The sequence below is a fragment of the Pavona decussata genome, unplaced genomic scaffold (genome assembly GCF_977016875.1).
Source record: "Pavona decussata unplaced genomic scaffold, jaPavDecu1.1 SCAFFOLD_265, whole genome shotgun sequence".
NCBI classification, from domain to species: domain Eukaryota; kingdom Metazoa; phylum Cnidaria; class Anthozoa; order Scleractinia; family Agariciidae; genus Pavona; species Pavona decussata.
In genome coordinates this window covers 51578-68848 of record NW_028145667.1, presented here as the reverse complement: position 1 = coordinate 68848, position 17271 = coordinate 51578, and the positions used below count along the sequence as shown (strand labels likewise).

Genomic DNA, 17271 nt, shown 5'->3' with positions numbered 1-17271 from the left:
TTCAATGCCATTGTTACGTAAAACTTCTTACAGCACCTAACTGCTAGAAATACCATTAGCACGAATATAAATTTCTTGAAATTAAAATGACTCAGAGAGGATATAATTAACACTGATTCTAACTGTCCTCTTCCGGCCTATTGATATTGACACAACTGCGGATATTGCGTGAAGTCTTCTAGGCCCTAAGTAAAAGGAGAATGTCTCAGTACTCAGTTTTGACCTATAAGGGGGTGGGGGGGGGGGGGGGGGGGCGCATACTGAGAATACTGCTTTGATTATGACATGGGTGGGTACTTTCTTTTCGAACACGAAGGCTTATGTTTACCCTCAAACTTCGACTACCCCTTCTTCCCCATCCATACCACGCTTCTACGTTTTTTATTATCCGTTTAGAACCCGTGGACATTTTCAATGCATCACTGCATGCTCGGACAGGTAAAAATATTCAACACGTACTGTCATTGATATGATATCCACAAAGGGAAGCTTTATCTTCAGTTGATGCAAGATGTCTGACGAGTACCATCTCCCGTTGCAGTTTTGCCTCATTCTATTCACCCTTGTGCTGTTTCTGCAAAGAACTGAAGGTACCTACAATCAATTTGCGTTTTATTTTGTTCTATGATATTGGTAATTGGTTTTTCAATTTGTTCTCAACTTGGTCTTCAACAAAATTTTGGGGGTGGGGTGTACATGTCCAACAAACAGGAAAAAACTATATAAAATAATTTCATCCATTTTGACTTAGGTCTAAACACAATTTATGATTGTATTTTGCCGTTTTATAATAAATGATCCCTGGCTACAGCGTATTTGGCCTTTAATTTCCAGCTGGTTAGTATGACAAAGATTTAGCTTTTGGACGCACATTAATGGCGGAAACTACACTTAAATAATTGGCAAAAATATCATTGACAGACATTTTAGCGCCAAACACAAACAGTCATAAGTGAACTTGTTTCCTTTTCTTTCTTTATTCACAGCGGCTAAATTCAAGACAGGGAAAATCAACGTGACAACAGCCAATCCAAGACTAGTTGCTTGCCAGAAGGTCTCTTTCACGCAGCCTTTTGGCGGAAGGGAAGTTAAGGTGTTCGCTTCATTTGGGCATTCAGTCAAAAACCCATCTCGTGGTAATGGTGGCGCAATTTGGGTGGAATCAGAGGAACCGAGTCAATTCACAACCTGTATTTCCGAATACGGTGACGGTTCCAATGGAACTGCGGAAGTGAACTGGATCGCGGTCCAATCTGTTCCTTCTGGCGCTCAAGTAGGAACTACTGCCTTGAACTCTTGGACCACTGGAACGGAGTGCAAAAAGATTGACTTCCCACAGGTTAGTCTAAGTTTCTGATGAAATTTCAGTTTCCAGAGATAAGCGCGTGTAAAGTAACGGTGTTTTCTTGTCGCCTGTTCAACACAGGAGGGGGAGCTACTAATCGAAATTTTTTGTGGGGGTGGATTGGTTCCGGTGTCCAAACCCTGAAACTACTTCAGACCAAAATATGTAATTTACTGGTACCCTTTTCAGACCTGTTCTTTCGAATTCATACCCGTTTTTTTTTTTTTTTTTTAACTTTCAGCCCAAAACGGTTCAAAAACTTTACCCTTTGGGAGCATCTTTTTCCCCGGGGGAGAAAAGATTGGGCAATCGCCAAACATTTTCCACCAGGCTTAGAGCAAACTTAAAAGGCTTTCTTTAAAAAAAAGCAGTGCATCAGTTTCCAAGTTTACATACCAAAGTTAATCATCCGTTACAGGATGTCAACCAAGCTCTTGAAACAGTCATCGTCGACATTTGGTTTTGCTGGCAATCTGCAACATGATCTTTCCCTAACCGATCTGAAAGGCTGCATTTTCGAGCTCATGTCTTAAACACCAGGGTGGGAGGATAGGATAGAAAGGGAGGATAGAGAGGCTATAGCCAATTGGTCTGCCTCCTACTGCCAGTTGGGATTTTTAACTGCAAATGTTATTTCATGGAATTAGGCTGCAATACCAAATACTTCAATACTTAAGAACACTTCTCTGTAAAAATCAAACAAAGTGGGAAATGAAAATTTTTGACCCCCTCTTAAATTTGGCATGCAAATAGACTTTAAGGGAGGATGTTCCAAAACGCCCTTTATTAACGTCCTTACTCCATTGTTACCATGGTAACATCAGATGTTTGTTGGCACCACAAACTCCAATTTTCAACTCAGAACCTGCTGTGAAAAGTGCCAAAGTAAGAAAAAAATTCTTAAATCAATTAATACGCTACAAATTAAGACTTGCATTAAAGTTAAAACATTTGTTCGACTTTACAAAAATATATGTGGCTTTTCGTTTTGTCATTTGTAAATAAATTAAACGGTAAATGAAGTAGACAGTGTTTCGGCCATTTTAATTGATGGGTAAAACAGGTAACATATTTTCTTGAATTTCTCTAAAAGTACATCAGTTCTAGAAATGAAACTATATTGCTGGTTTTTAGTGGACATTGTAATTACTAAATCTGTAAAAATTTCTGCGGGGCCGACTTATTTCATTCCTAGGGCAAAAAAGAAAAAAAAACTCTATAAAAGCGGATTTCCCTCATTTTGACATAATTACTGAACCCCTTGATTCGCCAGTAAAACGTTAAAAAACTGAAACGGCCTTGTATTTAAAAAAATATATCGCGTACTGGTTAAATTTCAACAAGAAAATCAACCATAATAAAATAACATGACGTTTCGACGACTTCATATCGTCATTGTCAAATGAGTAAAAATAGAAATAACGGAAACGCATATTTATAGGTATTGAAAGTGAGAAAATAAATTAGCATGAAAGCATTCAGGTAAAGAGTTTCGCGCGAATGGAATCCGCTTGCGTGTTCAGTTTCGGTCTTTTGTTCTTGATCCACAGCATTTCGTAGACCAAACATTCAAATTTGTCACGGCATTTCTTTATGACCTTAAAGTTCTTAATTAAGTTGTTAGGTGTTGAACCATGCGCGTCCCTGAGGTGTTTTCCGATCACAGAATGTTTATGCTCCTCAACGCGTTGATGTAGGTGGCGGCAAGTGTACCCAATATAATTTGTATCACACAAATCACATGTGAATTCGTATACTACACTTTGCTGATTGATCAGGGGAGGCTTTTCTTCTGTGACTCTCAGATGATCAGCGATCTTTTTGCTCGTGAACACCGGCTGTAGTTCTTGATTAATTTTAGTTCCGAGGTCGCCAAGTTAAATCTCTGATAAATCCATCTCTAAATGACCGTTATTTTTTAAACAATTCCAAGCAAAGTAAAGCTTACTTTCCGGCCTGTTTTGTCCAATTCTCCACGTTTTGACATAAGTTAAAGGAGTCCTTGCTTACTACAAATCATTCCAACTGTACAAAGTTCCAGACTTCTGAACCTTTTCCTGCAGCTTGCAAGGCTATTTATCGTCAGTGATATTCCGTGCTCTCGTTTCATACCATTAATGTACTTTTAGAGAAATTCAAGAAAATATGTTCCTCGTCTTACCCATCAATTAAAATGGCCAAGACACTGTCTACTTCATTGACTGTTTAATTTATTCACAAACTTATGATGAAACAAAACGCCACATATAGTTTAGTAACATTTGATCAGCAGGGATTTGCTGAAGCAAAGGCATATATAATACCAGCAAAGATTTATTGCTGCTCGACGTTTCGGGGTCATTGTGACTCTATTATCAAGAGACTCTTGATAATGGAGTCACGATGACCCTGAAACGTTGAGCAGCAAAAAATCTTTCCTGGTTTGTCGAATAAATGTCGAATAAATGTTTTAACTTAAGTGTAAATCTTAAGTCGTAGTGTACTAGTAGACTCAAGAAATGTTTTCTTACATTTGGCACTTTTCATAGCAGGTTCTGAGTCAACCTCGTTCCCAGGGTCCTCTCCTACTCGGCCCCCGTGGCGAGAGAGAGGCACGGGGGCCGAGTAGGAGGGGACCCTAGGAACGAGTTTGACTCAGAACCTTTCTGAGTTCAAAATTGGAGTTTGTGGTGCCAACAAACATCTGATGTTACCATGGCAATTTTGAAGTAAGGACGTTAATAAAGGGCGTTTTGGAACATCCTCCCTTAAGATCTATCTGCATGTCAGATTTGCGCGGGGGGGGGGGGGGGGGGCAAAAATTTTCATTTCCCACTTTGTTTGATTTTTACAGAGAAGTGTTCTTAAAGGTGTGTTAGCGACGGGGACGTGCAGATAAGGCCAAGTTGATAAGCCAAAATTAAACTGGACCCCAATCGCTAATATTTCAAACCCAAGAAAGGTCTTCGCATCTCTCCCATATACCCTTCCCCCTGATCATCATATAGTGGGTGCCAAAAATTGTTTGTAGTTGAAGAGAAATCTTTGAGGGGGAGTGCTTCTCTATATATTAAGTTATATAGGTAAGTGCGCGTCCAAAAGAAGTATTGTTCTTGGTCTGAAATAGGGTATAGAGTTTTACCATTTTGATCAATGTGAGTATGAACTTCTGGCTATAGATTCTAGAGACCGCGCCGCACACCCCCACAAAAAATTTCGACGCGTACAACACCCCCCCCCCCCCCCCCCCCGCCATCTTCCCTTCCCTGGGGGAAAGATAAAATAATGTACTTTGCTTTTGGAATTAGACATGAAATTGAAATTAACACGTGTAAAATGAAACATGAGCTATGATCCCACATGCCAATAAGTTAAACATCAATTTCCTCAAAATCTTACTCAAAATCTAGTCTTATGCTCCATTCACACCAAGGCTTAAACACATTTAAAAGCTGTTTAGTTAAACACAGTTTAAAATTGTTTCCATCATAAAAGCTGCCTTCGGATTTTTGTCGACTACAGATTTAGCACAAATGATAGCATAAGTTAAAGTTTACTTAAATCCTATGTCAAAGTCAATGGTTAAGCTTTCTGTCTCCCATTTTCATTTTGTTAAACCTGGTTTAATTAAACATGTTTTGTTGGTGTTAATGGGGCTTTAGTCATAGTCTTAGTGTTTGAAACAGCTTAACACCAGGCATGTACGAGTTCTGTAGGTAGGTATCTTTAATCAAATTCGTAAAGCGCTTGGTCAAAATTCTAATAATTATTAAAATTTTGACGAAACGCAAGTGAAATTATTCCCTATCTTCACTTTTATATCATGGGTAACAAATGACGCTATGTGTGCCCCTACGGCCTCTACCTCCCCACCCCCCTTCCCAATAAACAAATAAAATGTCCTCGATCGCATAATCATACACTCATGTGCCATTTATGCAACTGGTGGTTCTTTATTTATAATCTGTAGTTGGTTACCTCACCCTTCAGTCGTGTAGTTTCAAGCCCTTTCTTATTTAATATTTGTTTTCCCAGCGTTTTTTGTCTGCGCCCACTATTCTTGCAACTCCAAGTCACCAGTTTCCGGGAAAACCTCAAGATGCTATGGCTTTGTGGATTAACAATCAGAGTGAGGAAAGTTTTACGCTATGTCTCAGAGAAACCAGGATTTTTGATGGCCTACACCAAAACATCAAAATTGTGAGTAATTTATTAACTGTTGTTTCCTGGGTAAGATATCGTCTCAACTCCAGGCGAGATACGAGCGGAATTTAGCAAAGATCTGCCGACTATCATCGCGTTTACACCACCTTCTCTCTGCTAGCAGAGTGGATGAAACTACACGAGCGTTGCAATTCGAACGCGCTCACACTGCCAAAATGTAGAACTAATCGTTTTAAGGTCAGTTTTTGCCGACCGTGTATTTATAAATTATAATTACAACCACTAGATTTAATATTTTCAGTTTTTATGCCCAGTTGTAAACACACTATTGTAACCCAGTACCAAATTTAAGAGAAAATATTTTTGAACTTTTGAACATTTGTATATTTACTGAAATTTACTTTTTTTTAGTTCAATGGTATTTTTCGTTAATAAATTATTACTATTGTTGTTCTAAGATAAAATTAAAATCTAATCTTGCTTTTAAACACACATGCTTAATCCAAAAATTTTAATTGCACTGACTCAATCTACTGCAGACAAATCTTTTACTTATAAAGAAATGACCCCGCTCTGGTTTTTAGGTGATATGAACAAACACAAGTCAAAATAACAACGACAACAAACGTAAACAAATATATATATATATATATACAACTGAGCACTCGCTTGGCTCATTCGATGTCAGACAGGCAAATTAAACTTGACAAAAGGGCCTTAAAAGAAATAGAAGTAGGAAAAAGGTCAAAGTCGAGAAAATACTAGTTGACTTTCCTATTTGGTCATCTTTATGGTTGCCTTGCAGAACTGGTTAGCATTTACCAACCTGAGTCTCGAGAACTTTACCTTGACCGGCAGCTTAGCGTTGTCGAAAAACAATTCTCTTCTTCAACAAGAAAACTTCGCCTTCTGTAAGGTAAGGAGAAGTGGTCAGAAGAAAAAGTATCATTTTTTAGACTCGTTCATTTTGAACATGATCTGAACCACTATAAAAGCAAATACTTGTTCTTGTGTCTGATAAAAGCTATAATTATTTTTTGTTACAGAAAATCAACTTTACAGAGCCATTCTTTGCTCCTCCTGTGGCAGTAGTGACGCCAAAACGCATTTACAACAACAACAGTTCGGGGCAGTCTGCAGGGTCAGGATGTGACGCAATTACCGCCTGGATTGAGGTAAGGTGTTTGTTGTTAATGTTGTTTGATTGTTTTTTTTTTTTCTTCTTTAGTTTAACCATTTAATCAAAGGTAAACAATAGTAAGGTTTGGATCAACTGGGTCAGCTTTGCTAAAAATATATCTTTATAATTTGCACAAGCAAGTCACCTATCTATTGTTTCATGCGCTACTTCATTGACTTAAGCGAATTTAATAAGAAGCATGTTACCCTTACATCAATGGAAGACGTCCACGCTCAGGAAAAAAAACTGTTAACTCTGAGCGCTTTAGAAGTGTGAGCACTTTTGGCAAGGGAAAAGTTGATTGTGCGTCCCTCATAGCTGAGCACCCTTTCATTACTTAATGAGCATTAAAACTATGACAATGAAACCTGGAGGAAAGTTCTTTCCCTCTTCAAATTGAGAGGAAATAAAAACTAACCAGGGAAGGACGTATGTCAACGATACAGCGAATAACCTGAACTAGATAATTTTAAAACAAAGAAGAAATTTTTACAATTGCCAGTATGGTTATTTCGAACAAAACAGTCACATAAATTTGTAGCTTGTGTTTGCATATTGAGAAATTAAAACTAAAACATAAATAAATGATGCAAAAGATACAGATGTCTGTCGCAGTGTGTTGGGAGCTATATCAAGCAAAATTTAACAGATATGTTTCATTTTAGTACACATCTACAAAAGAGATGGAGATTTGTGTGAAAACTTACGACAGAGACTCTATCAGTGAAGACACCATTGAAGTTGATTACCTGGTTATTGGAGGTATGTAAAATCAGTGACAAGTGAAGAACAAATACGAGATAACTTCTTCTGTTCTATACACTAAATAATTGCCTTTTAAATTCGTTCTCCAGCTTGCCGGTCACGCATGTTAGTATATGACACTATTACCCTTCTTAAAACTGACGCACCAAGTGAAAAGAAAAACAGCCTTTACAGTTAATTTTGTCGGCGTCTGACATCTGCAAAAGTTCTGCACTAGCTACAAGGCCTTTTAATTAGGTTCTTTGTGGTTGGCAATCATGAATCACGAGTCCGTTTTTTCCTCAAATCACGAATCACAAGTAAATCGATGTTTACTGTTGACAAACATTTTGTTCTTGTCAATTAAATGCGCCCAGCAAGATTCAACTGTTTCTTTCAATGGCAAATAGGCCTCTCATTGGTTCCTTGGTATCAGTACTTGTACTGATTGATTGATTGATTGATTGATTGATTAATTGATTGATTGATTGACTGACTGATTGATTGATTAAATGATTGATTGATTGATTGATTGATTGATTGATTGATTGATTGATTGATTTGCCACAAATCAGGTATGATACTTTTCAACTTATTTTGCTAGTAGAACAACTATTGAGCAAGAAGACTAAGCAACCTTTCTAGGCTTATCTAGGAGACCTTTCCTAACTTGCTTAAAAAGGCACTACTCATGCAATGATTAAAATTTTAACATTTTTAAAAAGTATTTTACAGTTTTATGTCTGGGCTACCAAGACAGTTTTCACCTGGACAACTCACTATACTTACTATAGAACAAGTAATTCGTATTAAAAGAAAACATTTAATCAATCTATGTTTAATTTGTAAGAATAAAATAAATTTTACTTGAGCTTAAACATTGAATTACAGTGAAGTTGTTTGAGATCACTAGGTAAACTATTAAATACATCTACAAGGAAGACAGAAGTTACGGGTTATAAGTCCCTGCTCGATTGGCGTAGCGTTGGACGCTACGAGTTGTCTTCGACGGTGGGAGGGATCATCGTATTCCACTGGTCAGCCACCGCTCACCTCAAGCTGGGTAGCAGCCAGCCAATAAGGTGCTGCCTTGAGCTTAGAGTACATCGCTCGATAAGTGGACTGCAAACTACGCACCAGGCAAACAACAGAAGAAGAAAAAGAAGTCTCCAGCACTTCGCATAGCAAGCGGGAATGTAAGAACAATGCGTCCCGGTTTGACCGAGGACCTTCAAGCAGTCGATGACACTCGCAAGACCGTAGTAATTGACCGCGAGCTTCACTAACTGAATGTTGACATTGCTGTCCTAAAGGAGACACGACCACCAGAGAGTGGTTCCCTGATTGAGAAACATTATACCTTCTTTTGGCAGGGAAAAGGCGCTGCAGTAACTAGGGAACATGGAGTGGGCTTCGGCGTCAGAAACGCGCTACTCCGCATGATCGAGTCCCCAACTGGCGGCACAGAGAGGCTACTCACTCTTCGCCTGTCAACTGCAGATGGCCTTGTCAACCTAGTCTGCATCTACTCCCCCACACTGAACTCACCAGGAGAAGTGAAAGGCCAGTTCAACGAATCTCTTGATGCGGCAATTGGCAAGATTCCTTTTTCTGAACATATCTTCCTCCTTGGTGACTTCAAAACAAGGGTGGGCGCCGAACGCAACTCACGGCCAAGTATCCTGGGTCACCATGGAATTGGTAAAATGAACGAAAACGGCCAGAGGCTCTTGGAACTGTGCTGCTACCACAGCCTAGGCCTGTGTGTAGGAAACACCTTCTTCCAGAATAAAGCGTGCCACAAAGGATCATGGAGACACCCCAGGCCAAAACACTGTTTCCAGCTGGACTTGATTGTCACCAAGCATGACTTGTTAGACAACATCTGCAACACCAGAGCCTACCATATTGCAAACTGCGACACTGACCACTCTCTGATTGCCTCAGGAGTGAAGCTGAGATCAAAGAAGCTTCGTCACTCTAAGAAGAAAGGCCAGCCAGGTATTAACAATAGCAAGCTCTCTCTGCAACACCATATACAGCACAGTGGTGTCAGTGTATGACAAGAAGGAGCGCAAGAATGCAGACCGGATTGAAGCAAATATCACAGAATTGGAACCAGTGATCAATGGGAAGCGCACGACCTTGGTCAATCACAAGCGTGATCCAACTCCGAAGAAGCTACAGGCACTGAGAGCCGCCCGGAGCAAGGTTCACCAAACAGCCCGCAGGTGGGCCATCAAATCTTCACTCCAGCTTTCAGAGAACATCTAGCGAGCCTCATAAACGGGCAACATTAGAGGCATGTATAAAGGCATCAAACAGGCCACAGGAAAAGCAACAAAGAAGGCGGTACACTCGAAATCCAAGACAGGAGAGGTGATCACAGGCCAGGACAAGCAGATGGCAAGATGGGTAGGGCAATACCTTGACCTCTACTCTACAGAAAACTCAGTCTCTCGGAAAGCATTGGATACCATTGAAGACCTGCCTGTCCTTGAGGAACTGGACACTAATCCGACTATAGAGGAACTTAACAAAGCCATTGATGCACTGTCCAGTGGGAAAGCACCAGGTGAAGACGGCATTCCTCCTGAGATCATCAGATGTGGAAAGCCAGCCCTATTGAAACCACTGCATGAAGTACTATGCACATGCTGGAATGAATGCAAAGTCCCCCAGGATATGTCTGATGCCAAAATCATCACGCTGTACAAAAACAAAGGTGACCGCAGCGACTGTAACAACTACAGGGGTATATCGCTGCCGAGCGTTGTGGGCTACGTCATCGCTCGCGTGGTTAGGACCCGCCTACAAGTCTTCGCCAAACGCATCTACCCTGAGTCCCAGTGCGGGTTCAGGGCAGAGAGATTAACAGTGGACATGGTTTTCGCCGTGCGCCAACTACAAGAGAAATGCCGCGAGCAGCAGATACATCGGCTTTATAGACCTTACCAACGCCTTAAAGCTTGTGAGCAAGAGAGGTCTGTTCCAGCTCATGAAGAAGAACGGCTGCCCCCCCTCCCCCCCCCCCACTCCCCCCGCAGCTACTCAGCATCACTGCCTCTTTTCGTGACGACATTTAGGGAACAGTCAGCTATGACGGTGCATCATCAGAGCCTTTTAAGATCCTGAGTGGAGTGAAACAAGGCTGTGTTCTAGCGCCAACCTTGCTCGGCATCTTCTTTTCCTTGCTTCTGAACTTTGCATTCCGCCACTCAGACGAGGGAGTCCACCCGCACTTTAGAAGCGAAGGCAAGCTGTCTATGGCGTTATATCCCCGCCAAAATTCAAGCTGTTGTATGCAATATTGTTGCTTTAAATTATTGGTCGTTTTTTTCAGTCCAATATTTGTCTGCTATAATTCAACATTGTGCATTGACAATTCAACATTCATATTTCAAAATGCAATATTCAATCTGTTGTATGCAACATTGTTACTTTAAATTATTGGTCGTTTTTTCAATCCAATATTTGTCTGCCATAATTCAACATTGTGCATTGACAATTCAACATTCATATTTCAAAATGCAATATTCAACTTCTATAATTCCATATTTTGCATTGACAATTAAACATTCATATCTCAAATACCATTCACATGCGACATCCGACTTTCCCAATTGTACATCGGTTTCACATTTTAAAATAATCGTTTCCACTCACCATTCGAGTTTCGCATTTTTAATGGCAAGATTCCATGTAACATTTAAGTTTCATCATTCAACATTCAAGTTCCATCATTCAACATTCAAGTTTTAAATTGAACTTCACGGATGAATGGTTGACCTTTAGTAGCGAATCCGCAGTAGTAACAAAGCGTGGGCGCAAGGAGTAACGCAAGCACGACACTAGCCTGAGTATCAGGCTTTTCGGGGAGGGGGGGGGGGGGGATGGGGAGAGGGGGAAGAGAGGAAGGGGAAAAGGGAAGAAAAGCCTGACACAAAAGCATTGAGACGAGTATTCCGCCCCCTCTATGAGCATGACGCTTCGCCGTAAATAGTAGCCAATCCAAATAACTTCCGGTCATGCAACTGTCATGTCAGCGATGACCGCTGTGAGAGATATGAATTGAAGTTACACAGACAGCTCCATTGCAAAAGTCTCTCCAAACAAAATATTTTCTGTTGAGCACCACTGAGCAGAATTCGCGACTAAATACAGCTTCATTACGGGAGGAAAATACAAATCTCACAGTTCAGGATGGCAAGAAGTGATGACAAAAACGCAGCCGTAACTAATCAAAAGACAAATAGCCGTGATAAGAAACACATATCTCAGCTACGAAAACAAATAGGCGGCCGGATAAAGATTATTAAACAATTCAAATCCTAACTAGAGAGGCTGTACTGTCACCGGACGCACTGAAACAAGCCAAACGTACCAAACCCAAATAAATGCCTCAACGGGTATAAGAACGACGGTTGCTCAACAGGCGATAAACGCAGCACTCGTAACCCAGAAATGACAGAAATGACCTTTGATATCAAAATACAAAACATGCGACAGTTGCATTGTTTAGTCTATCATGATAATTTTTGTTTCCGGCGGTGTGACGTAACCTTTTGTGTTTCGTCCAATCAGCGCCAACGTCCAAAATTCGGACGTTCGACACAAACTTCTGAAAGGTTTTGTGTCAGGTCTTCCTTTCCTCTTCTCCCCCGTCCCCTCCCCCTCCCCCTCCCCCTCCCCTTCCCCCCTCCCCTTAGGAAGGCCTGATACTCAGGCTAGCACGACACACGAGACAGCTACACGACAGCTCCACGGCAGCACGTATACGATGGATTCTAATGCCAGGAACGCAAAATCAACGCTTCGTCGTGTAGCAGAACAGCTACTTACAGAATTTTTTAGATAAAACTAGTGAGCAGCACGTCTGCGAACTCTTACAGTTGTAAAACGATTTATTTCCTCCTAGTCCTACGCGTTTCGTGTGACTAACGCACACTTCGTCAGGGAGTTTAACAATACAACATAAGTGACCTGTATATATACCTTAATAAAAGACTAAAATAAATGTTACATTACGTAAAACCGCACCTACGCCAGCGGATTTACATGTAGGAAACAGGCGAAAAGGTGTGCAAGGTGTGACATATTTTGTGCTTGCACAGTTTTAGCTAAGACTGTGGGCCCCAAAAAATTTTGTACAGCTTATTTACATAGATTAGCTATAAGTTACAGTAGACTTGTAACAGACAGTGCAATCCAAATCTGGTAGTATGCTTGATACGTGCGTGACTGCAGTTAAAGGTTGTTTTTTAAGACAATAGTCTTGTTAACCCGTGACCTTTTGTTAGGTTTACTTCTAAGGGACCGTTCATTTTTTATGAGCATCGGGGGGCTGGTGGGATTTGGTTAATTGCCACTACGAAACTGTATGACCCCCCCCTAGCATGCAATTTTTTCCACATGGCCCCCCCCCCTAGCAGAACTATTTTTTCTGATGACCCCCCCCCCCCCCCTCCCGCCCAATCAGAAACAAATCATACTCCTAACTTTAACAAAACGCTTATGTGCTGTTTATATCAAAGATAAACGTAATTGTTACTGTGATTTCTTTACAGTACTATTAACAAGTAACCGTTCTCTACTTAGGTAAAGATTTCTCTTGTTTAAAAAAACGTTTTATAGATAGCAACACGTTTACGGCAACGACAAACCCTAAATTTCCATTTAGATTCTCAAAGAAACTATAAAAATTAATCAAGCAAATGGTTAACGTGAAATTACTCCCCTTCGAGTAGAAACAATTAATACACGTACAGATCTGACTAACAAAATACGGATCAAAGCATACCAATCAACGATTACGAGTCATATTAAACAGAAAAAAAGCAGCGGACGCACAGATATCAGTCACGTAGGTAGGGGTTAGATAGGGGTGTTCGTTGAGCCCCAAATCTTGCTTACTAGGGGGGTCCGGGGGCATGCTCCCCCGGAAATTTTTGAAAATCTAGGTTCCCAGAAACCTCATTTCCTGCATTTTGAGACCCATTTTAGGCAAATCACAAATTTGTTTTACAGCAGCTTTTTGAGCTATATACATCATTCCTACGGCATAATTGTTTCAACTTAAACAAGAAAGTTCAATGTACATTCCGCGCTCTGTCGAGTTCTGATAGCTATTCAATCTACTGATAGTCATACACCAATCTGGTAAACTGCATCATTCTTGGGTGTAGGCCTTCGAACAAATTGACTATCTCGTCAAAATTGACAGGCATATCATATTTGATATGCATTAGAACCAGGGCAGACATTCTACTCTCTCGCATGGTACACCTCATGTAATTGTTCAACCTCCTCATTAAGTGCTTTCTCTTCCGCCATTACTGATCTGTAAAGGGGGTTCGTTCGAACCCCTCGAACCCCCCCTCCTACGCGCCTGGATATTAAAGTACTGCTATTAAAAATGACAGTTACAAGCTTTTCTGAAGATGGCTTACGGCTCAGATTTACCGTCAACTGAAGTCACCAACAACAGTTCTATTATTAAAACTAATCTGGATGTTCACACTAGGCATACTACTGAGTCTACTGATACTCCTGGGTTCAAATAATTTACTAATCAACAGTCTTTATAAAAGTGAGTACTATTAAAAAGAACATTAAATAATCTATTGATATAGTTCAGAGTACAACCACTTTGTAGAAAACTACTCCCCCAAGGATGATTCAATAGTGAGACTGATACGTTTTTATATTAATTTGAACTTGTACAAACATAGGTGTCTACCTCAGTTTATATTCATTATTGCTTTTCCAACAGATATGCTTCATTTGCTCAGTTGTTTTTAATATAAAATGCAGATTTCGACCTCAGTATGTAAAACAAATTAAAAGTGGTTAGGAAAATCGCATTAAATAAAATTGAAATAATATTCAATTTCTTCATCTGTTTCTGTGTTGAGCCACTTTCAATTTCCCCTACTAGCCAATTATTTCTGGTGACCTCTCCCCCCCCCTCTTTCACTCATTTTTTTTGGTAGCCCCCCCCTTTAGTGCCATTTTTTTTTCTCGTGGCCCCCCCCTAAATCCCACCAGCCCCCCCCCCCCATGCTCATAAAAAATGAACAGTCCCTAAGCCAACCCTTCCTATCACTGTAACGTATTGCGCGAAACAGTGGAGGCAAAAATCTCAAGGGATAACCTCTCACCCGTAGACGTTTCCAAAATTTCTCCCTAGTCTCAGCGAAGGACGCAAAGGAAAAACTATTTAGTAGCGTACCTTTGCTAGAAGGGTGAAATGTCTCGAAAGGTATCCTGGGGTAGTCAATCGACAAAAATTGATATCGGAAAATCATTCGATTAATCGATATCTATCGATAAATTGAATTTTAAAAACGATATCGACTTTATCGGTCAATCGAAAAAATTCGACACTCACACGCCGACGAAGTGTTAATGTTATCGATTGTATCGGATTCATCGATCGTTATTGAATCGATAAAAATTATTCTGTTTATACGTTTAGGGAACGTTTGATTGTGACTCTTTAAATTTAGATTTCAAAGCGGCAATGAAATGATTTGTTGACAAGCACTGTACAAGAGACCAAAGAGGCTGCATTATGATTTTCTTCCTGGTTTTATTGTTTGATTAACCGGGTTCGATTACAAATATAAATTATTTTTACTTTTCCGGCTCCTCGGCATTTTTCCGTAAGACTATATAGAGTTCTCTATAGATCTTGAGTGACAAGTCCGGCTGGAACGCAGGCTACTTCAAGGTTGTCGCCCGGGGGTTGTCGGCTAAATTCTCTCTTTTTGCTTTGTTACGCTGCTTTTGAAACTACGTTTTAACCTAAGAAATATGGGGAACAAGAAGAATTTAGATTACGAGCCCGAGGGCGTCTAGATGATTTATTCGTATCTTTACTCAAAAAAATCACAAAAATCTTCCCTCTAAAGACTGGGTGACAGAGCAACGAGCGTGCGATTGTGTTACATCAGCAAATAAATAAAACTGTGGAATAATCAACCAGGGATCTATATCGGATTTAAAAAAATACAACACAAGCTGAGTAATACTTAAAGTTTCTAGAAAAAAAAGATGAAGCAATCTTTATCATTTAACGAACAGGCCAGAGAAGTTGTTATATGTGTCTCTGCGAGTTCTTTAATATCTTTTGGTGTTTCCGTTTTGAAAATTGGAACGATAATTCAGTTTCGATTACTTCGATATTTATCAATAAAATCGATAGCCCTGATTCAAAAATCGATAATTATCGATTACTCACAACGAAATCTTTTATCGATTTTTTTCCAATTTCGAATTAAATTAATCAATTTTTATCGATTGTTATCGAATGCTATCGACTACCCCGGGAAGGTATATACTATTTGTTAAGAGTTTTAGCTAAAACTGTGTGCGCCACAAAATTGTGTCACGCACAAAATATGTCATACCTTGCTCACCTTTTCGCCTGTTTCCTACATGTAAATCCGCTAGCGTAGGTGCGGTTTTACGTAATGTAACATTTATTTTAGTCTTTTATTAAGGTATATATACAGGTCACTTATGTTGTATTGTAAAACTCCCTGACGAAGTGTGCGTTAGTCACACGAAACGCGTAGGACTAGGAGGAAATAAATCGTTTTACAACTGTAAGAGTTCGCAGACGTGCTGCTCACTAGTTTTATCTAAAAAATTCTGTAAGTAGCTGTTCTGCTACACGACGAAGCGTTGATTTTGCGTTCCTGGCATTAGAATCCATCGTATACGTGCTGCCGTGGAGCTGTCGTGTAGCTGTCTCGTGTGCCGTGCTTGCGTTACTCCTTGCGCCCACGCTCTGTTACTACTGCGGATTCGCTACTAAAGGTCAACCATTCATCCGTGAAGTTCAATTTAAAACTTGAATGTTGAATGATGGAACTTGAATGTTGAATGATGAAACTTAAATGTTACATGGAATCTTGCCATTAAAAATGCGAAACTCGAATGGTGAGTGGAAACGATTATTTTAAAATGTGAAACCGATGTACAATTGGGAAAGTCGGATGTCGCATGTGAATGGTATTTGAGATATGAATGTTTAATTGTCAATGCAAAATGTGGAATTATAGAAGTTGAATATTGCATTTTGAAATATGAATGTTGAATTGTCAATGCACAATGTTGAATTATGGCAGACAAATATTGGATTGAAAAAACGACCAATAATTTAAAGTAACAATGTTGCATACAACAGATTGAATATTGCATTTTGAAATATGAATGTTGAATTGTCAATGCACAATGTTGAATTATAGCAGACAAATATTGGACTGAAAAAACGACCAATAATTTAAAGCAACAATATTGCATACAACAGCTTGAATTTTGGCGGGGATATAACGCCATAGCTGTCCCACCTGGCTCGTCTAAAGGCAAAGACTAAGGCTCGGACTTTTCTCGTCAAGGAGATGCTGTTTGCTGACGACGCAGCTCTGCCATCACACACTGAGGAAGGCCTCCAGCAACTGTATCAGCAAGTTCTCCCACGCCTGAGATGAATTTGGGCTGACAATCAGCATCAAGAAGAGCAACGTCATTGGCCAAGACTTTCCTTCTGTACCCTCCATCAACATCAACGGTAAGGTACACGAGGTCACCGACCGCTTCACTTACCACGCCTCCTGGATCGCAGAAGGCAGGCTCGCTCAGCATGCATCTCATGCTCTGTCAGCGTCGACTACGGTGGCTGGTACACGTGCACCGTATGGTGGACGGTCGCATCTCAAAGGACCTCTTGTACGGTCAGCTAACCTCTGGATGCCGCCCTGTAGGCCGCCCAGCTCTCCGCTATAAGAACGTCTGCAAGCGGGACCTGAAGCTGACGGAGATCGACCCAGATAACTGGGAAAAGCTTGCAGAT

At 40.3% G+C, this 17271-nt stretch overlaps 1 protein-coding gene across 1 annotated transcript in view; it reads left to right on the top strand.

Moving 5' to 3' along the window:
* The first annotated feature begins 468 nt into the window (after positions 1-468).
* The window catches only part of LOC146455919 (uncharacterized), a 29532-nt gene continuing 12729 nt past the window's right edge, over positions 469-17271 (top strand). The window contains exons 1-6 of the mRNA XM_085093669.1: positions 469-590; positions 987-1339; positions 5360-5524; positions 6294-6404; positions 6535-6663; positions 7334-7430. Coding sequence (XP_084949795.1) covers positions 512-590; positions 987-1339; positions 5360-5524; positions 6294-6404; positions 6535-6663; positions 7334-7430 — 934 coding nt within the window. The 5' untranslated portion in view covers positions 469-511. The remainder of the gene's footprint in view (positions 591-986; positions 1340-5359; positions 5525-6293; positions 6405-6534; positions 6664-7333; positions 7431-17271) is intronic.